The sequence below is a fragment of the Dermacentor albipictus genome, chromosome 1 (genome assembly GCF_038994185.2).
Source record: "Dermacentor albipictus isolate Rhodes 1998 colony chromosome 1, USDA_Dalb.pri_finalv2, whole genome shotgun sequence".
NCBI lineage: Eukaryota > Metazoa > Arthropoda > Arachnida > Ixodida > Ixodidae > Dermacentor > Dermacentor albipictus.
The window spans coordinates 506,982,863-507,005,030 of record NC_091821.1 but is presented as its reverse complement, the minus strand read 5'-3'; the positions used below and the strand labels follow the sequence as shown (position 1 = coordinate 507,005,030).

Here is a 22,168-nt window from a genome sequence, read left to right as displayed (position 1 = left end):
CTGACGAGCCACCCGATGAGGACAACGCACCGCCGTGATTGCGCGATGAAAAGTGGAAACACTTATGTGTTAACCGACACGTACGTAATAAGCTGGTACGGTTTATGCGGATACAAAACGTATTAGGTTCAATGGCTGCTGAGTCGAGGATTTGACTTTACTACTTTTAAAACAAAACTACTGTTTAAGCAGGTATGGTTTAACAAGGTCTTACCGTATTTGGACACTGCTGGTAGTCTAGCAAAAGTTGTGGGCTGAGTTGGCACTCTGATGCCACAAAAAATGGAGAGACACACACGATAGGCAGGAGCACTTCTTGTTCCTTTTTGTCTGTCTACAATGTATGCATTTAATAATGCTCACAATGTCCGAAGACACTCAACAGTAAGCTAGCTCCAGTGACTGACCTGGATTCACGTACGCGCCACTCGTTGCTTGTCAGATGATGCATGACATCTTCCATGATCTCCTTGAAGTACCGGTCAACCTGCAAGCAAGCAAAACAGTGGCACCTGTGAGCTGTAGTCCCAAAGTTCAAGTCCTGTGCTTCAAGATGCATTCCCACAACACCCGATATTACAAGTATTTCTTTCTTTTAAAATATGTGGGCCACCGTGTGCACTAAGCTTGTGTGCTGAACAGCAGAAACACTGTAGCCTAGGAAGCAGATGGACCTAGGGGTTGTGGCTGAATAAACGTACACTCGCCGACTTGGCAGCGTGGACAGCAGCGTGAGCGCATTGTGAAACTTCTGCTTTTCTTCAGGCGTGTACGGTGTGGAACCGGCTGCAAGTTTGCTGCAATCAACGACTCTGGTCCCCAGCTGCTTGCGATAAGACTGCGCTCCCTGGGACGAATCAGCCCTTCATCTGACCACGTGGACCACGTGGCCTATTTCCTGGTGCTTGCACGGGATAAAAGGGCGCTCGGACGGCTACGCGGGTGACTTGGCAGCGTGGACAGCGGCGTGAGCGCATTGTGAAACTTCTGCTTTTCTTCAGGCGTGTACGGTGTGCAACCGGCTGCAAGTTTGCTGCAATCAACGACTCTGGTGCCCAGCTGCTTGCGATAAGACTGCGCTCCCTGGGACGAATCAGCCCTTCATCTGACCACGTGGACCACGTGGCCTATTTCCTGGTGCTTGCACGGGATAAAAGGGCGCTCGGACGGCTACGCGGGTCACTTGGCAGCGTGGACAGCGGCGTGAGCGCATTGTGAAACTTCTGCTTTTCTTCAGGCGTGTACGGTGTGCAACCGGCTGCAAGTTTGCTGCAATCAACGACTCTGGTGCCCAGCTGCTTGCGATAAGACTGCGCTCCCTGGGACGAATCAGCCCTTCATCTGACCACGTGGACCACGTGGCCTATTTCCTGGTGCTTGCACGGGATAAAAGGGCGCTCGGACGGCTACGCGGGTCACTTGGCAGCGTGGACAGCGGCGTGAGCGCATTGTGAAACTTCTGCTTTTCTTCAGGTTGAAATACTTTTATTATTATTTTTCATTTGAATTGTATAACCTTGCTGTCCGTGCTGCCAAGTTGCTGTCGGTTGTTATCATATGTATTTTTCTTCCATTATCAGAGACTTGTGTTGACAATGGCTACTGATATTGCAGACTTGAAAAGGGAATTCCGTAGGGAACTCCGGGAACTGAAGGGCAGTTTTGACTTCATAAACAAAGCCTTTGAGGATCTAAAAAGCGAATGTAAAACCCTAAAGACTGAGAACGAGACCCTCAAAGCAACGCAAGCGGTGCTTGTGCAGGAGGTTGAGGCACTGAAAAAGCAAGCGACAGCGCAAGATCAGTATTCCCGGAACAAAAACATCGAAGTGAAAGGAGTGCCGCATAACAAAACAGAGAATCTCGAGAAGCTACTAAATCAGGTTGGAAGTGAACTCGGTGAGCCTATCACGAAGGAGGATGTCGAGATTTGTCACCGCGTTCCTGTGCGCAACACCGATGCAGATCCAAATATAGTGGTTGTTTTCAACCACCGATCCAAAAGAGATGTTGTGCTTGAGAAGGCCAGAAAGACTAGGCTAACGGCAAAAGACATTGGGTTTACCATAGACAGACCAGTGTACATCAACGAACACCTTTGTCCTCAGCTAAAGAAACTGCTTGGAATGACCATCGCTAAGAAAAAGGAAGCAAACTGGCGTTTCGCATGGTCTAAAGGAGGCAAGGTTTTCGCGCGCAAGACAGAGGAGTCACGCATAGTGCGAATTGCGTGTGAAGCCGATCTGCAAAAAATTGGTAACTAAAGACAGCTAGGAAAGCGCGTTCGGTCCAATTTTATAACTTTTCTATGGTCACACCCAGGGACGTTGTTGCCCCTAAATACAGCGATTGTATTACCTTTCTACACTGCAATGCGCAATCTGCGTGTGCTAAGCATGACCAGCTCACTAAATTTTTCAATGAATTTTCTTTCCATTTTCAAGTTATCATGATTACCGAGACATGGTATGCGTCTGAAAACGAAGTAATGTGCCTGCCTGGTTACAACACCTTCTTTGTCAACAGACCTTCTCGTCGCGGTGGTGGCGTGTTGCAGCTTGTGTCAGAGCGCTTATCGTGCAGTTTGCTCGATGACTTTTCCATAGCTACCGCAGATTACGAAGTTCTAGCACTAAAGTGTGGAAAATGCGTGTTTGTCACTGTATACCGCCCCCCAGATGGAAACACCAACACTTTTTTTTCTTTTTTGGAAAAATTACTCAGCTTTGTGTCAGTAAACGAACTGCGCCTTACTATGGGAGGAGACTTAAATATCAATTTTTTACGCCAGACACCAAAATCTTCTGAATTGAGAACGATTCTCGAGTCATATCACTGTACTAATGTTATTACTGAACCTACACGCATCGGCCATCTCTCTGATAGTTTAATAGATGTATTTGTAACAAATTCTTCTGAACATTGTACCGATTCAGGTGTGATTGTCACTAGTTTAGGTGACCATTTACCAATTTATATGTTCTGCCGTTTTAATCACTGTTTTAAAGATACACAACACGCTGATACATTTCTCGTGCAAGAAATCAACGGCAAAACATTAGGGGAATTTCGCACGAAAATTGAAAATATAAACTGGAGCTTTGTGCTTGAAGTAAGTGATGCAAACAACGCTTACAATACATTTATAAGCATTCTGAAGGAAGCGTATACTTGCTGTTTTCCGTTTAAACAAGTAAGAAGGTCCACTAAAATACGCAAGCCATGGGTTACGAATGAGTGCCTCAAAATGATTCGCGAGAAAAATTTATTATATGCTCAATTCGTGAAAACAAAGGCCACTAATGATCTCGCAGCATTCAAGAAATGCCGTAATGGTGTAACTAAACTTTTGAAAAACACAAAACGTGCATACTTTGAACATCGGTTTAATCAAGCAAATGGTAGAAGCGAAACAGTCTGGCGTGAACTTAACAAGCTTTTAAGACCAGACCGTGAAGATGAGTTGGAAGTTACTGTGGGTGGCAAATCGTTAAGGGGCGAAGAGCTAGCAAACAGCTTTAATGACTACTTTACTTCTCTAGCTTCAAGCAATTACAACAAAACAGCAATTGAGTTTTTGGGTGTACTACCCAATAAAAGTTCAGCCTTTTTTGAGCCAACGTCTCCGGAAGAGGTTTTCTTAGTTTTCATGTCCCTGAAAAACAGCAAAGCGCGTGATATTGATGGGCTGCAAATAACACCCATTAAATTTGTGCTCGATCTTCTGTCACCTGTCCTCACTCATATATTCAATATTGCTTTATCTACTGGAGTCTTTCCCGAAGCAATGCAACATGCCAAAGTTACTGTACTGTTTAAATCGGGGAACAAAAACGAATTTTCAAATTACAGACCCGTTTCAGTATTACCTGTAATTTCAAAAGGATTAGAAAAAATTATCTGTAAAAGGGTTACATCATTTTGCGAAAAACATTCTATCATATCCAAGCAACAATTTGGTTTTCGAAAAGGAATGTCGACAGAGCTTGCTTTACTGTCACAAAAAGAATTCATTCTTAACGGTTTTGAAGATAAAAAGATAACAATAGGAGTTTTTATTGACTATTCTAAAGCGTTCGACCGGATTAATCATTTAATTTTATTTGATAAATTACGACATTATGGGTTTCGCGGCACTCCATTAGCACTTATACAGCCATATTTAAGACATAGAAAGCAGTGCGTCTCAATTAAATCCCACCAATCAACCCTTCAAAAAATTTTGCAAGGAGTACCGCAAGGCAGCGTTCTTGGGCCAACATTGTTCAACATCTACATAAATGACATCGTTCATATAAGCAAAAAAACACACTTCATAATTTATGCCGATGACAGCAGCTTGTTTTTCCAGTCAACTAGTCTGGCTTACCTTTCGGACCTGGCAAATAACACCCTGAGTAGTTTACTTAATTGGAGTAAAACTAACTCGTTGGAAATAAATAGTACGAAAACAAAAGCTATTCTGTTTGCTCCACCACAGAAAAAAATTGATAGAAACATACTGATAACGCTTGGTGCGGAAAGGATAGAGCTTGTAAAAACGGTAAGGACTCTAGGAGTAGTTTTTAATGAGCATTTATTGTGGGATGATCACGTCGCCCGAGTTTCAACGTCTTTGGCCAGGGCTTGTGGCATACTATGCAAATTCAGACATGTTTTACCCCCTAAAATTAAACTTTTAATCTACAACAGCCTTCTTGCTCCTCATATAAATTATTGCAATCTCGTATGGGGAACCACTTCCCAAACGAATCTTCAGAGACTACTAGTCCTGCAGAAAAAAGCCGTTCGCAATATTGTGAATGCCTCTTACGATGCTAATACAGCTGCAATATTTCGCTCCCTTAATCTGATTCCCGTACAACACTCGTACGAAACAAACCTTGTCTTAAAGTGCAAAAACAGTCTTCTATACAACAACACATTTTTCTTAGATATATGCAAATTAACTTTCCCCACACATGTACCGTACAATATGAGGCAAAAGAATGCTTGGCTACTGCCATTTTCAAGAACAAATTATGGCTTCTCTAGATTAGAATATCGCGTACCGAAGTTACTAAACGCCTTACAGAATGTTGATATAACCCTAAATGATATTTCTAGGCGAACGTTGACAGCACAACTTTCGGAATACGGCGCATTTACGTGGAACCAGTGACGCAAACGGTTGAGCAATTATTAAAATGACTTATATAACGGTATTTTGCTTATATTTCTTGAGTATCCTTTGCACAAAAGCATGTTGCTGTACTAAATTATACCCTTATAAGTGGCTGTATAAATTACAATGGCATGTTTCTGAAAAATGAATGTTGTCACAATGTTTAAAGAACAATGTTTCAAGAAAATGTTGTAAATGTACTTGTCTTTTTTTGTATTGGTGAATATGTGCGCACTTCTGTCTTTCTCTCTCTCTCTCTCTTATTGACAAATTAACAGAAAGTTTTTTTGGTATGAGTGTGTGTGTATATGCATATATATACTCTGAATGTCTGTATCAATCTGTGCGTGTTGCCAAGAAGAGGGGCAAGGACCTAGTCAAGCTGCTGTTTTGCAGCTTTTTGTTCTTGCCCTAGTGTTCTTTTTCTGCTGTAAAAAAGAATGCTGAAATAAAATGAAATGAAATGAAATGACATGAAACTGAAAAAATTCAAAATACAGATTGACGTTTCGGCCCCCAATGTGGGTGCCTTGTTCACAATGAAAGAATGCATGATGGTATTTATTACATATGTATTAGAAGAGGTAATGCTCTTTTGCGTCGGAAGACGACCGCGCATTTGGTTGTACCACGTGCGATTGGCCTAGACTGCAACGACTTTGCGCAGCTGACACTAATTGACAAGTCGGCGTGGCCTACACTAATTGCGTGCGGAGCAAACGACTGTGTGCTGCCGGCAGACGAAGTCGGCACGGCCTAGACCAATTGTGCACAGGGCAACCAAATGCGTGCTCTGAACTACAGTCCCCGATCGCGCTCTTGGTTCATTGATTAATTTGCACAAGTTTTTTACATGTTTTTTACATTATTTTATATAACGAATTCTGGCTATATCGAACTATTTCATGATCACAGCGCTGTTCGACATATCGAGGTGTACTACTGAGGTTAACACCTGCTGTTCATCTGCCATCACTGCAAGCAAGGCTGATCCCTCCCATGTGTCCACTTAGTGCAGGAGGAGAGATAACTGACCGTGCGGATTGGGTCCTTCACAAGGGCGGCCCAGATGGAGCCGAACGAGGCCCTGACACCTGGGTTTGGGTCGTACCGGTACCGGTACAGCTTGGGCACTATGGTACCAAGGTGTTCCTTGAGCTGCTCCCCAGCTTTGTCCGCAATGCTGCCAAAGCCAAAAGCCGCCCCCTGCACCAGTGATCCAAAGAGCACAGCTTTTGTTACTGAAGAGTATGAGCCAGATCTTGAAGCCCTTCAAACCGTGTTTTAGGTACTTGAAATTGCAGTTCGTAGGTACAGAGCTGACAGAAACAGGCACTATAAATCTTATCAAAATTTATGAGCAGGAACCTGCACAACTTGTACTTATTGACCCAAAACAATTCTGTTTTGTCAAAAAGGCAGGAACGGCAAAAGGTGACAGCACATAGACTGCACGCTGCTGAAAACACACAAGGACTGCAGTGTGGTCATCTCACATATTCCGGGCAAAAAGTACTGAGTGGAACATGACCAAGCAATTTATGCCCGACAGCCACAACTGCAGGCTCACAGCATTAAAAACAGTGGGCAGGCACGAACATAAGTAAAATGTTTCAAAAGTGCTAACACGCTGAATGAGATAAGAATAACTGTGCACAGTAGCATCAGTCAAAGCAAGTGACACAAATTTACACTCCTACAACAATAATTTATTCATACTCTATGAGACCAGAATCACCAAAAGGTTCACTGCCTGCTACTCCCACAAATAACATACTTATGATAGCTTAATTATGCAGGTTCAGGTAATTGCAAGATTTTAGGTGTAGATTTACGCTACATGTTACGAGAGAGGTTGTTGTGGGTTCATTATGAGCACCGTAGCGCAAAACATGATGAGGACAAGGAAGTAAACAAGACTTTCTGTCGTGCTTGTCGTGTTTTGTACTGCTGTATACTTCCAATGAATCCTTACCAACTAGCCCAGCTGTCCGTTCTATTGTTGGTTGTTGCAGCAATTAATAACAGCACACTCAGATGAACACAATCAAAACCAAATTTACAATTGACTAGTTTATTCTTAGAGCGTAAGATATTATTACGATATCATCGAGCGATGCTCAAGGAACGAGCCGCCGCGAGAACGACGACAAAGTGGGTCGGTGCCCTTGGCGCGAGTGAATGCCCGCCTCGCGCTCTGGCTCCAGTCCAGTGTAAATAGCCTGTAAATAGCCTCTTTCGTATGTGTCTTTCTACACGTAACATTCTGGTGGAGGTCAGCGATCCCCGTCCTCGCCATGGAACTCCGGAGTGGTCGGTACATCGAGCTTGTCACCATGCCTTCTGGTGACGAGCCCGCCTCTGCAACGGCTTCGGCTGGTCCAATTACTCCAATCGTCATGGTTGCCCAACATCGCGACCCTGGTGTCTTCTTTGGCCTGGAGGGACAGGACGTTGACGAATGGATCAAGCTATATGAACATGCCAGCGATAATAACAGGTGGGACCCAAACCATTATACTCGTAATGTCATCTTTTATCTTGGCGGCACCCCACGCGTGTGGTACCAGACGCATGACGACGAGATAAGCAGTTGGGACACTTTCAAAGAAAAGCTACGGGAACTGTTCGGCGACTCGATTGGCCACAAGGTTGCCGCGAGAAAGGCTCTTGCGTCTCGTGTTCAGACATCTACAGAGCCGTACGTTTCATACATCTTCGACGTCTTGGCTCTTTGCCACAAAGGTGACGATGCTATGTCTGGATCAGATAAAGTGTCACATGTTCTAAAAGGCATCACCGACGATGCTTTCAATTTGCTTTTCGCCAACGTCTTGACAATCGACGCCATCATTAAAGAATGCCGTCACCTTGAACAAGCCAAGAGCCGCTGTATCACACACCACATCACGCGGCTACCCAACACTGCTGCTACATCGACATGTGAGGGTCGACCGCGTTAGGCCACCACCTGTGACGACGTCACCCGTATTGTTTGCCGAGAGCTCGAGGCCGCCTCTTCGCCAGCTTTCTCCGCGACGCCTCCCGATCCCCCAGCAACCACGATTGCCATGATTCAGGCCGTAGTCAGACAGGAATTTGAGAACATGGGTCTGAACTTCGTGTGTTCAACATCTCAACCCAGCGTTCCCCAGTTCTCTACCGGCCCTCCTCGTCCCCGACAGTCCTTTTCTACCACATCTCGCCGCAACCCGTCCGAATGGCGTACCCCTGATGACAGACCAATCTGCTTCCACTGCTGTCGCATCGGCCACGTCGCTCGTCACTGCCGCAACCGATGGCCACCGCCTCCTCAGACATACACCACCACTTATTCCTGCACCTTTGGACCTTCTGTTCCCTATGCCACCCACCATGAACCCACTGTTGCTGATGCCCCTGCTCCGAACCATCGCTACAGCCGCTCGCCCTCACCTCGACGCCATCAGTCTCATTCACCCCAACCCCGCTGTTTCTCTTCACCGCATATCGCCTTCCGGGCCCAACCGGAAAACTAGGCACTGCAGCTTCTAGAGGTGAAGCTGCGTTGTCGACACTGCCCTCAAATCTTCTGCTCACGTTAAACACGAACCAAAACCTTCTTGACGTTGACGGCTATCCTGTCACGGCACTCATCGATACAGGCGCACATCTTTCTATTATGAGTGCTGCCTTCCGACGACGACTGAACGAGCTCCTCAACCCAGCGTCAGCACGCATCGTCCGCGGTGAAGATGGCCGTACTGTGCCTATCATCAACATGTGTACGGCACGTGTTAGTATCGCCGGCCGCCACACTCCTGTCCTCTTCACCGTGATTGCTGATTGCCCCCATGACCTCATTCTCGCCTCGATTTTCTCTCCGCGCATTCTGCTCTTATTGCTGCTCTGCCAGTACCCTTCGCCTTGAGTTGCCGATTCTCACAGAACCTTTTGACCCACCCCAGTGCTGCCTACGCCCCACTGGCTTTATTCGCTTGCAACCAAAATCAATAGCCTATATTGAACTCTTGGCTTCCCCACCAGTCCCTGATGGCGAGTACCTCGTCACTCCTCTGCCCGACATTCCACTACAGTATGACGTTACCGTGCCTCACAGTATACTTACAATTACTGCGAACTGCACTTTCATGCCTATCTATAACTTTGGATTGGCAAAGCAAATTCTACCGCAAGGTATTTGCCTTGCCAACGTTGATTGTCTCGGCGACCATCACGTGGCAACTTTATCGACTGATGCTTCTTGCGAGCTTAGTAGGCCCATCGTGCTAGTCTCGGCTGCCGATCCCAAGATACAGAAAATGGTTGCGACGGACCTGTCTTCTGCGCAGGCCGAAGACCTTTACCAAGTGTTATCATTCTTGAAGAAGACAAGTCCACTTGTCGGAACGTTGGCTCTAGCTTTCACCTTGTTCACATTTTGCTCATCGTCTTGAATTTCCATCTCCCGCATTCCCCGTCTTTTCTCTGCATCGTCCTACAGAGATATTTTCGACTTCGATGACCGCCCTTTAGGCCAGACACTCGCGGACAAGCATCGGATTCTTACTGGCGATGCTACTCCTATTCACCGACGGCCGTATCGAGTTTCTGCGTCGGAACGCCAAGTAATTGAAAGTGAAGTGAACAAAATGCTAGACAAAAACATCATTGAGCCTTCTTCGAGTCCCTGGGCATCACCTGTAGTGTTGGTTAAGAAGAAGGATGGCACGTGGTGCTTCTGTGTACACTACCGTGATCTGAACAACATTACTAAGAAGGACGTCTACCCGCTCCCACATATGGACGACGGCCTTGACTGCCTCCACGGTTCCAGCTATTTCTCTTCTATCGATCTTCGTTCTGGATACTGGCAGATTGCTGTTGACGATATGTATAGAGAAAACACCGCGTTCATCACACTTGATGGCCCATACCAATTTAAGGTAATGCCGTTTGAATTATGCAACGCCCCTGCCACCTTTGAGCGAATGATGGACTCCTTGCTCCGAGGTTTCTAATGGTCCACATGTCTCTGCTACCTCGACGACGTCATCGTCTTCTCGCCCACGTTCGACACTCACCTTGAGCGTCTAACAGCTATACTTGATGTATTTCGAAAGGCGAAGCTGCAACTTAACTCGTCCAAATGTCGTTTCAGCCGCCGCCAAATTACTGTTCTGGGCCACCTCGTTGACGCTTCAGGAGTACAGCCTTATCCCGACTAAACTCGCGCTGTCCGAGACTTTCCGGTTCCGAAGACAGCCGCAGACGTTCTAAGTTTTATAGGGCTATGCTCGTACTTTAGTCGTTTTGTTCAAGATTTTGCGGTAATTGCTAGAGCCCTCACTAATCTTTCGAAGAAAGGCTTACAATTCTCCTGGGGTACTGCAAAAGTCGCCGCCTTCTCTCGTCTCGTCACTCTTTTCTCCTCACCACCTATTCTCGCCCACTTCGACCCTGATGCCCCTACAGAATTGCGTACAGATGCCAGCGGTCATGGCGTAGGTGCCATCTTAGCCCAGCGTCAGCGCGGCCAGGATCGCGTTATTGCTTATGCGAGCCTCACAACATCGGAGCGCAGCTATTCCATTACGGAACGAGAATGCCTTGTTGTAGTCCGGGCGGTTGCGAAGTTCCGTCCTTACCTTTACGGTCGCCCTTTTTCCGTAGTCACTGACCATCATGCTCTCTGCTGGCTCTCATTGCTAAGAGATCCTACAGGCCGGCTTGGTCGATGGGCGTTGAGGCTACAAGAATTTTCATATTCCGTGGTCTACAAGTCTGGCCGCCTGCACCAAGACGCTGACAGCTTGTCGCGTTACCCTGTTGACGACCCTGACTCCTCCAATATTACCAGTGCTGCTTGCGTATTCTCTGTGTTGCAGCTGCTTTATTTCGCCAACGAGCAACGTCGTGACGCCTACACCAGAACACTCTTCGACTGTTTCGAACACTCTCCGGCCTACGCCACACTACGCGTCTTCGTCCTCCGCGACGGTACTCTGTACCGTCGTAACCTTCATCCGGACGGCTCTGAGTTCCTACTTGTCATACCTAAACATCTCCGCTCAACCGTTCTAGAAGAGCTTCACGACGCATTAATGGCAGGACACCTCGGCGTATCTCGAACCTATGACCGTCTACGTTGCCGTTTTTCCTGGCCGGGCCTTGCCCGTTCCGTACGACGTTACGTCGCCGCTTGTGAACTTTGCCAACAACGCCAGAAGCCTTCCCAGCTCCCCACTGGTTCCCTGCAGCCGCTCAACATCCCTGCCGAACTCTTCCATCGTGTCGGCTTAGACCTTCTCGGCCCATTTCTGGAATCTACATCAGGAAACAAGTGGGTTGCAGTCGCGGCAGACTACGCGACCCGGTACGCCGTAACCCACGCTCTTCCAACCAGTTGTGCAACTGATGTTGCAGACTTCCTCCTGCATGATATCATTTTGATTCATGGTGCTCCGCGTGAATTGCTAACAGACCGTGGCCGTACATTTTTAGCCAAAGTCATTGACGACATCATGTGTGCCTGCTCAATACAGCATAAATTTACCACCTCCCACCACCCTCAAACGAACGGCCTAACTGAGCGTTTGAACCGCAACCTTAAAGGCATGCTATCCAAATATGTTTCAGACGACCACTGTGACTGGGACCCGGCTCTATTTTACATCACCTTTGCGTACAACTCTTCCCATCGCGACACTGCTGGCTTTTCTCCTTTTTACCTTTTGTATGGCCGTGAACCGACGCTACGACTGGACACTGTGCTTCCATCCACCACAGCATCAACTAGCGCTTATGCCCGTGATGTTATCGCCCATGCTGACCATGCTTGCCAACTTGCGCGCGCTCATCTACAAGTATCTCAAGGCAAACAAAAGCAAAACTATGACCTCCGTCACTGTGATGTCAATTTTGTGCCCGGCCCCCACGTGTTGCTTTGGTCACCATCGCGTAAAGTTGGCCTTTGTGAAAAACTGCTTTCCTGCTATACGGGCCCATATCGCGTGCTTCGCCAAGTGACCGATGTCACCTACGAAATCGTTCCAGCCACGCCCACTACGTCCTCTGCTGGGCAACCAGTGACACTGTCCACGTCGTCCTACTCAAACCCTACAACTCTCCTCGCCCCTTGGATATTTACCAGCACCGTGACGGCGCTTTTGCCGCCGGGGGGTAGTATTATGATATCATCGAGCGATGCTCAAGGGACGAGACGCCGCGAGAACGACGACGAAGTGGGTCGATGCCCTTGGCACGAGTGAATGTCAGCCTGGCACTCTAGCTCCAGTCCAGTGTAAATAGCCTGTACATAGCCTTTTTCGTCTGTGTCTTTCTACGCGTAACTATATTAACACTACAGCAAAAGCTTGTCCATTAGGATGGCACAAGGCAAACAAAATTTAATAGCAATAAAAAAATGAAAAAGAGGCCGATTCATCCAAATGCCGAATTGTCAAATGGACAAAGCAAAACGATCAGTGTATGTCTACTGTAGCAACACCACAGCTGTGTCCACATGGTTGAATGCCCGCCTTGGCCGAGGGAGGTCGTGGTTTCCAAACCCCATTGCAGCCTGTTACTCACCGGTCATAGAAATGGGCAAAGATGTCCACCTTCCCAACGCATGGTTTTCTTTCCTGGGAAAGGAGCCTGTGCCATGCAAAATCTAGTTGAACCTCCTGGGAACAACAAAGCCCAGAACTTTTTGTCATAAATTTGGGTCTGAATGTCTTGGATATGGCCCATATACGAGTAAATGTGCATCTCCTTTGAATAACAGATGTGCTTGGAGCTTTGTGCAACAAACTGGAGAAGCCTTTATTTTAGCTTTGTTTCCAACCTAATTTGTTGTCTCTGGTACACAGCCAGAAAGCTGGAATTTAATCCCTAAGCCCCATCCAGACTAAGTTGTCAGAAATCATCAGCACATGCTGGGCTGCACTTGGCGTTGTGCCGTGCCCGACGGAGAAAGAGAGCACATGTCTGCCACGCTTTGTCGTGGTGGCACACTGTTGGGTCATGGCAACACGGTGCCTAATGTGGCTACAAAGCCCCTGCAGCATACCGGCCACAACATCTGCAGCTAGGAGCAAAACATGCATGCCACACAAAGTGTCGTTCCGAATGTCATGTCGGCTCACCACATTTGGAGTAGCACTTGTCATGCTCGTTTGCAGTCGCATCACCTGGGCAGGCAGTGTGCACACGAATACTTTCCAGCACTAGGCCTCGGCACTTCCATACATCAACGTGCAATGCACTTTTCGCGCCCAATGCAAACACCCAGAAGTAATGTGGTGCGTGCTAGCACACTCTGATGCTTGTGTCTGATTAGGCTTTACAACAAGCATGCTGTTACGAAGTAAACTTAACCTCGGACAGGCTTGGATGTGACACTAATGATGAAAAACGGAATGCTGCATGCAGTCAATACTACCTGTGCACAGTACAGGCACTGCAGGAGCAACAACGTACGCACAATTTCTTGGCACACACACACCTGGCATTGCACGGTGGCCCTCTGTCAAAGATGACACGGGTCGAAATCACATGCCACAGGATGCCTCGAGACAAACTTCGCAATGACGCTATTGCTCAAATCAATGAGCTCCCTGCGAAAGGACTGTCAACTCTGAATACGAGGGAGGAGGAGACTGATACAACTCTGTGTACCTCGTCGATGTCTCACGAGGACAGCGTACATGGCTGCAGCTGACAAGGTGACTACTTGGGAGAAAGCCCAGCCACAAACAAGTTTTTCTCTAAAACATTGCAACCATATAGGGATGCGGCTTTTACATGGGTATGGGCCCTTACACAGGAACACAGTAAACTTCCATTATTCGATACCGGTTAATTCAACCCCGGCTGAAGGTCTCAGCCAGTGCCATATGCCTTTCCATTTTGCATTTCCGTTATTTCGATTCTAAACTTGGTTTTTCCTGGAGAACTAGAACTTGTCCAGTCATCACGCATGCATCTAGTACCTATGTTGACCGCAAGAGCAACCCTTTCAGTGGCAACGCCTGTCTTGGCGGAGCTTGGGGGACAGTGAATAAGTTCAGCATACGTCATCTCCCATCGAAAACGCCTATTTCTGGCCTCCCCTAGGTAAATTTTCAAGCAATAACTGTAGCTCACAGTGTTTCACTAGGGTATTTACCCAATTCTAAAACGTACCCTTTCTTGTTTTTCAAGAAAATTGGGCTGATAACTGCTGTGCAGTGCAATCAGGACACCGTATTAAACGGCCTTAAAGGGCCCCTGAAACGGTTCGGACAAATTTTGTAGGCGCGTAGGGTACAGCTTAAGTAGAACATTCGCACCACAATTTAAGTGAAGCGTTATGTATTAATGGAGCTGCAAGCGATTAGAAGTTACCCTCCTCCCTAGCTATGCTTTTCCTCCTCAACTCGCTCGCCGAGCGAGCGGCGCTAAGCTCCGCCTTCACTGGTTCAGCGTCACGATGCAACGTCATATCGTTCACTTCCGGTTGTTTAGGAGTACGCCCCCTCCCGCGCGAGACCTCTCCGCTAGCCGCTTGGCCGTCGACCGAGAGCTATCGAAGCAGCATGCGTTGCGAGCATTCTGTCGTAGCGCCGAACGTGTCCGGTACTCCACTAAAAACAGGCAAGCTGGTCATTTCGGCAAATGACTGGAGGCATAAACTCAAGCTGATGAAGGAACTTTAGCGTAGACGTACGTGAGCAGCCTGATCGGTCTGCACGGTCCAGACACTTGCTGGCGCAGCGCTTAACCAGTCAAACAAAGCTCTAATATTGCTCTAACCAAGTGTAAAGCATTTTAAACATTTATAAATCAACGTGTTGATGATTACACTCCTGCGAAAAATACACACCAGCAGCAAAGAAGAATACACTTCGTTGCTGCTACTGTGTATGGTTGAGCTCTGTGCCACCAGGTGGCTGCACCGTGCAGACCATTCGCATTTGCCCTTCTGCTCATCTCGTGGCTCATCCTGGCACAGTCAAGCGGCCAGACCCTGTCCCCTTGCGCTTGGGTTTGCCCTAATACTGGACTCGCGAAACGGTATTGCGTTAGTAATCTTCCGGTGTAAAGTGACGGCCACAAACGCGTGGCGCCGATCGGATACCGGCAGTCTTATGCGCAGCAGCCAGTTCGCTTGTATACTGCCTTGCAGAGGGACACGATGTCGCAGCTTGACATATTGCCAGTGGCTAGGTTTGCAGTCCACAAGGCAACAAAGTCGAATCATAGTGCTCGCGAAAAGACTGAGACCGACTCTGACCGCGGAGCTCTCGTCAAAATGGAGTACATTGTAACACAAGCAGACGACAATTGCTGTGTGCCGGAAGTGCTGAAGTGTACTGAAAAATTGTTCTTGTGCATTCTCTTTATGTTACTTTCTTTTTATGAAAACAAATGAACTAACATTCCAACTATTACGAAGATTATTTGTTTACCATACAGTTGGAAAAATTATCGACCACGCGCCCTGGTCAGCCAATCAGATAGCTCGCCCACGTGACGTCATATGGGTTATTTGCATCATGGGTAGGGGCGGCTTAAAACTCCGCCGAGCAGTGCGCTACGATGGGCAGCGATGTGTATTTTTAAAACCTTATAATAAATTACACGCTTTACGCAGAGCACTTAGATGCATCAATTAATGATCAGAAGGACCTACTCTAACGACTCAGTACGTTTGTAGAAAATCGCCAAAATCGTTTCAGGGTCCCTTTTAACTGCTTTCATCGGGCACTTGGGATTACAACAGCTGTGCTTGCTGCGAGAACAGAACAGGGACTAGAAAAATAAGTGACGCTGTCCATTTTTGGACAGAGTCACTTATGCACTGTGCACTGAAGCTGACTTTAAAAAGCCAGATGCCCTTATTAAACACATATTAAACCTTTGCCCACTTTTTTTGCTAAAGAATCAGGTGGGCATTAGATTTCTACTTAGTTTAGGAGTTTTATAGTCATTTCTAAATTAGTTTTCTACCTTGGACACATGAAAAGTAGATGCACATTGGATATGGGGGTGTGTTAGAATCAAGAAAATACTGCCAAATGAACAGTGATATGCTCTGGCGTTATTTCTTAATCTTGGTTAATTTGACCTGCCAGATAATTCAATTAAATTTCGTCAGTCCTGTCAGAGTCAAATTAACAGAAGTTAAGTGTGTAAGGATTGTTATGCTGTGAATTCTGGTAGACTCAACTGTATTTGGAATAAGATCAATGTGGAAACTAACTTCTTTTTCATCTCAAGCCTATGTCGGAGCACTGCCCTTTGAGTGGCAGTGGGCAAACTGTGTCTGCCGTATCGTGAAGTGCCTCCATGCGGCCACCAGCTGAACTGCCCTTGCATCACTGTCCTGTGCCTCTGGGCACTCTCCTGCTAAAGTTGCCACACCTGGCTGCCACCAGCAGTACAATAAAAAGAAGGGGGGCAATGACCTTTTTCGAGTTCCAAAGTGCATGGTGGTTGGCAAGGTGCATGAACTTGTACATGAGGTCTGGCTGGTTCAGGTCTGTCGCCAGGGAGCACAGCTCTCGGTACGTGGTCAGGCTGCCACTGCACAACGCAACGAGGATGATGCAGTGACTCCCTTTACTCTCTTACCAACATGCTTATTACCAATTACAATTATATTACAATAAAGGTGTATCAAGCATATAATATTTAAAGTGAAATTTCAAATCTAAAGCCATCCACAAACCATTAATGAGTTGAAGCACATCTTTTGTAGAAAACCACAGGTAAGAACTAATTATGGTGTGCAAAGAATTGAATTTCAGTAAACACATTTTCTTAACATTAACAAACACATTGAAAACTTATGTATGAGTGTACTTATATTAAGAAAACAAAAAGAGTGTTAAGGAGTCATTCCTACTGGCCAGAAAATGGTACAGTGGACTCTCTTTAAACGGAACCTCCAGGGACCAGAGAAATTGGTTCCGTTTTTCAGGAGTTCCATTTCCTGAAAGACAAAATTGAGTACAATTGCATAAATACAAAACCAATCAACCATGAAGATGGTGTTCCGTTTAAGAGGCAGTTCCGTTTGCCGTCTAACGCGTTCTAACGTGGTCTTTTTTTCTAATAAAACGGGTCCAAAAATTGAATGTGTGTTAGAATCGAGTACGACCCTAAATCTGCGTTACCACATTGCCATCGGCATTTCAATATGGCCGCTTCGTACATGCTTTGAACTTAGCTGCCGTAGCTTCCTCCATCTGCTGTAGTATGCGTACACCGTTCGTTTTTCCATTTTCTGCATTTGCTCTGTTAGCATAGAAGTGCCAACTGCAAAGACATACGATGCCACACTTAAAAGGAAAGTGATCATGTGTGCAAAGACAGACGGAAATCAGACCACACCATGTGCATTCGGAGTTCCCAAAAGTTGCATACGGGACTGATGACTTGTGCAAACAGAAGAAGCGCATGCGTTCTGCTCCGGCAGCTGCTGCGTATGGCACGACCATGCAGTCCCTATCTTGAAATCGATATGCGATAGAGACAGAGTCTATGCATCTAGGAGCACTGCGCTATGTTCTCATCGCTTAGTTTGTGTTGAAGCGAGAGGCCGCAGAAAGGTCAATTCGGTCGTTCCTGCTACAGCACTTTCTCACTCCAGCATTTTGATAAAAGAGGTTCTGCGGTCACTTAGTTAGACGTGTCACGTTTGCTTGTGCACATGTGACGCAATGATTAATTTAGTTAGTAAACGAAAGTTTAAAAGTTCATAACGGCCAATAAAACTACTATCCTTACTTTTCATATAGCTGTCTACTAATTTAATATCACAATTGATGCTTCACCTTCCTGGCGAGACTGTGACTTTTTCTATTTATCGCAACTTTAGTACATTGAAAGTAAACTTTGTTTTTTCCAAATAAAAGCAGGTTGCAGTTCTGTATGAAAAAATGAGGTGCACGGTACTGTAAAGGACTTTTCTTTTTTTACGGCACGACAAACGGTGTGCGTTACAATCTAAGGTGTTTTTCTTTCCTTTTTTTTTGGTCACAGAAAACAGGCGCATATTACAATCGAGGGAGCGCTAGAATCGCGTAAATATGGTAAGCGATTTACGTTTATCAAGATTCCACAGTATATGTATTGAGTGTGAGTGTTGTTACACAGTGCTATTGAACGTGCATCTTTGGAATGTGTTCCAGATGATGAGAATAGCTTATGTTCCCTCTGTTATCAAATGATGTTGTTGCTCACTGTCAGATGTGTGGGAATGCGCGACTCTAGTGCGTCCCCTGATATCTTGTTTTTTCGCATAGCTTCCATCTCCTGCAGTGTGGCTTCGCCGCGTGGCCTGGCGCCCGCGGCGGTCGGAGTGGTTGAAGCGCAGTACGAGAGATGGCGCGAGTGTTGTGCTGGGGCTAAAGTCCCTCAATCATTTAAAAGTACCGCCAGGCTTTGATCCAGCCGACAACGCCTGCGATAGGCTGATCGGTGACATGTGACCTTGCTCTGCCCCTTTGCTGCCATGAAAGTTCCTGCGCGCCGGGCGAAGAGCGCGCGTTTACCCTGTTGTGCTTTGCACATCGCTGCGATAATTTCGTTCCGGGAGGTCTGAAATGCCTTGTTGCTGTGCGGTTGGGTGCCAAAACCGGACGAAGGATGGCAAGAAGTTATTTTGCATCGCGCGCGGCAACCAGAACCTAACTAGACGAAAAGTTTGGTTACACAGAATTGCACGGACGGACTTTGAACCGTCGGTAACAGCACGACTATGTGAGGCAAGTAAGATACAACGATACAAAGGTGCGATAGAAAGTATACACGTGCGTGTGTCGAGCGGTGATAGTATTTCCCTCGCGTGCATGAATGTTGAGGGCCGAAGTTTGTGGAGATTATTTATTTTAGTTCGCTGTGAGCCCGCTGAATAGATCGGTATGACCTAGGATGCGAAGGACCGAAATGCCTTGTTGCTGTGCGGATGGGTGCCGAGATCAGACGGAGGATGGCAAGAAGTTATTTTGCATCCCGCGCAGCAAACAAAACCTAACCAGAAGGTAATTCTGGTTGCATAGAAATGGACGGAAAGACTGAACCGTCGGTAACTGCATGAGTATGTGATGAAATTAACGTAGAGCAATACGGAGGTGCGAGAGAAAGTATACACCTGTGTGTGCAGAGCTGCAGTATTATTTCATTCGCGCACATGAATGTTGACGGCCGAAGTTTGTAGAGATTACTGATTTTAGTGCATTACGAGCCCGTTGACTTAGCAAGTGCAGTATGACCTAGCATGCAAGTAAATAGTGGGGCAGAAACGCATTAACTCGCTGACAAATATCCGCATTGCGTTACGTGCGATAAAAAATAAAATTCAGCAGCGAATTCTACTTTTACACTTTCCTCTGTTTGTGCGCGTGTTGTTAACTGCGCTTTACAACATGCCCAAAATGTAATTTTCAATATCGTAATCGTATTTTGTGCATTGCATATGTGAATAAGTATATTGCTAAGTGCCTGCATTACACTGTTTTTAAAAACGAATACTGCATAGCCACAGCTACTGGCCGTCAAATAATAAAGCGTAATACAGTATATCAAAGTACATTACATACAGCTGCGAGCTCGTCCCTTCCAAGTTTCCCTTACACTCGAAGATTAATCGGCAATGCCATTTTACTGATGAAAAACACACAACTGCAAATGAACATAAGAAAAATGCCACAAGCGATACACGGATTGCCAGCAAAACACAGTGCAGTAATAGCTGGGTCAATCCGCGTGCGTTTCGTATAAGGGCCCTCTAATTCTTACGGGGCTCTAGCGGTGCACGGAGGCGAAAAGGGATAAACACAACAACGCGCGTCATGATTCGAGTTTACGCGGCGACGTCGCACGGTTCACGAGAACAGTCAACCACATTCACACACGCGCACGCACTACGATGTTGGGGTGCCGCGAGATCAGATCGCGCTGGCAGCCCGAACACGATCGAGGAGACACGCTGACACGATCCATACCACCTTTTCATCATGTCATGACAGTTGCACTGGCTCGTAGCATTGAACCACAAGACACAGCAGTCGTCGTGTAATCGCTACACGACAGACACACTCAGCGACTAAAAGACTGTTGGCGCACTCGTTTCCACAAACACACAGGATGTTGCTTAGTTGCCGTGAGGGTCGCGCGCTTTGAGAATCGCACGTTTGAGCGACGTTATGTCGAAAGTTTTCCAGTCCAAGCGACTGTCAGCCTTCATTTTTACACTTCTTCGTTCAGTGCAACCGCTATGTGTACGCAGCACACTTACATGCAAAAGATTTCACAGAGCATACGGGATTAAGCATAAGCAATCACCAAGGCTTGCGCGGTGATTGAGCGCAAACGAACGAAATGTAAACACGCGGAATCGAGGCGATCAAGCCCTCATTACGCTCTCTTGAGCTATTTTCTTGGAGCACTCATTTGAAATTAAAGGACTAAATTTAGCAGTTCGGGTCCTTCTTTCGTTTTTCGCCACAGTCAGGCACCAGTAGGTTTTATTTCCGCGCGTATGGAGATATTTTTTCACCTCACGAATGCCGCGGCGCTGCGGTTTAGTGTGGGCGCCATCTGCTACAGGAACTTCCTAGGTGGCGCGCGCGGCAGATGTCGCTACCTTGGAAATTATAGAGGGACCTTAGCTGCGGCGGGGTTACTTGGGCGCAAGGGAGAACACGCTTGCTCTTTGGCTGCGGGTCGAGGTACGACGCGGATGCCCCGCGCATGCACCGATCCATGCTTCTGCGAGACCGTCTCGCGTGGCATCCATCGAACGCGCCACCGTTCGCGTGACCGTACGTGCGAATGACCAGGCGTTGGGATCCAGCATGGGGCGAAGATATTTGCTCACTATATCCGGTCGCGGTGAGTCAGACTTCTAGATTTGTCGCGCGCCCATCAGCATGTATTGTGTATAGCAACTCGGCTAGCAGACATTGTATGAAAGGTGCAATAAATGCCCTTGTGATTGTTTGGACTACTGTGTAGTCGTTCCTTTGTCCCAAGGGCGGGTGCAAGAACCCCACATCTGGCTGCCCAATTTGGGACTCTTGGGGCATCGGACAATAGTTTTAACAGTTTTGCTTCGTTCGAGACCTTTGTTTGAACCGAAGCGTAGGCCTAGCGTGGATTTTGATCACTAGCGTTGGGGGCGGGCTTTCTTGAGAGAGGTGACGGTGGCTATAGTGTGTTTGAACTTGTCAACATGCTAAGCCTTTTCGCAAGTGTTTTTTTGAATGACATTCGTTGGTACGAGAGCCACGTGGTCTGCATCTTGGGAGAGCAAGGCTTAGCCCCAACAGAGCATTGGCAAGCCTGAAGCAAGTGAGTACGGAAGCCTCATCGGTGGTCCGAATTTCATATGTTTTCAATTTCAATTTTTAATATATCGAATTAATTCGTGATCCCCTTCGAGTTCGATAAATCCGTCTTCGACTGTAATGGGTCTTGGAGACATTTCTTCTGGCATGTCGTGTGCTGCCGATCGAGGAGGCCACTCAGAAGCAGTCGCCTCGCTCACATAGGCTGGTGGCGTGAGCAACTCTTAGCCCAGCCAAAAATCAGTGCGCGGCAGTGACTTCATTGGAGAGTGAGGCCATCCCACGATTGTCTTGGCCACTACGAGTACATGACTATGACTACATTGGCGAGTTATCGTGCTAGTGGCTTGACATGCGCTTTTCTCTGCTGATGTGGCCGTATCTTTTTGCAGCTTTTTCGGTGCTTTAAGATAATACCTCTCCTTTACTTTCATCATTTGATGCCCAAAGAAGAGAAGACACTTGTGTAAACAGGCAATGCTCCCCTGACAGGTTTCATAACAGTGCAGCATTTGCTTCTAAAGCACAATCAGTTTTCTATTGTACAATGAATATTTTCTAGTAGCCTTTGAACATTTCAAATTGTCAAGTGTGCACAATGAAACCTAAAATTGGAACAAAAGTATCCTAAGTTTTACCCCCGCAGGCATAGTATAGGTTAAATCATGGGAAGCAGGCTACGCAC

At 46.7% G+C, this 22,168-nt stretch overlaps 1 protein-coding gene across 2 annotated transcripts in view; it reads right to left on the bottom strand.

The window, feature by feature from the left end:
* LOC135907568 (proteasome adapter and scaffold protein ECM29) overlaps nucleotides 1–22,168 on the bottom strand; it is a 505,292-nt gene that overhangs the window by 178,977 nt on the left and 304,147 nt on the right. For both annotated transcript variants that reach the window (XM_065439250.1, XM_065439249.1), the window contains exons 25-27: nucleotides 16,597–16,714; nucleotides 6,200–6,370; nucleotides 408–487 (exon numbers count right to left, since the gene is read on the bottom strand). In XM_065439250.1, the coding sequence (XP_065295322.1) occupies nucleotides 408–487; nucleotides 6,200–6,370; nucleotides 16,597–16,714 (369 nt within the window). The remainder of the gene's footprint in view (nucleotides 1–407; nucleotides 488–6,199; nucleotides 6,371–16,596; nucleotides 16,715–22,168) is intronic.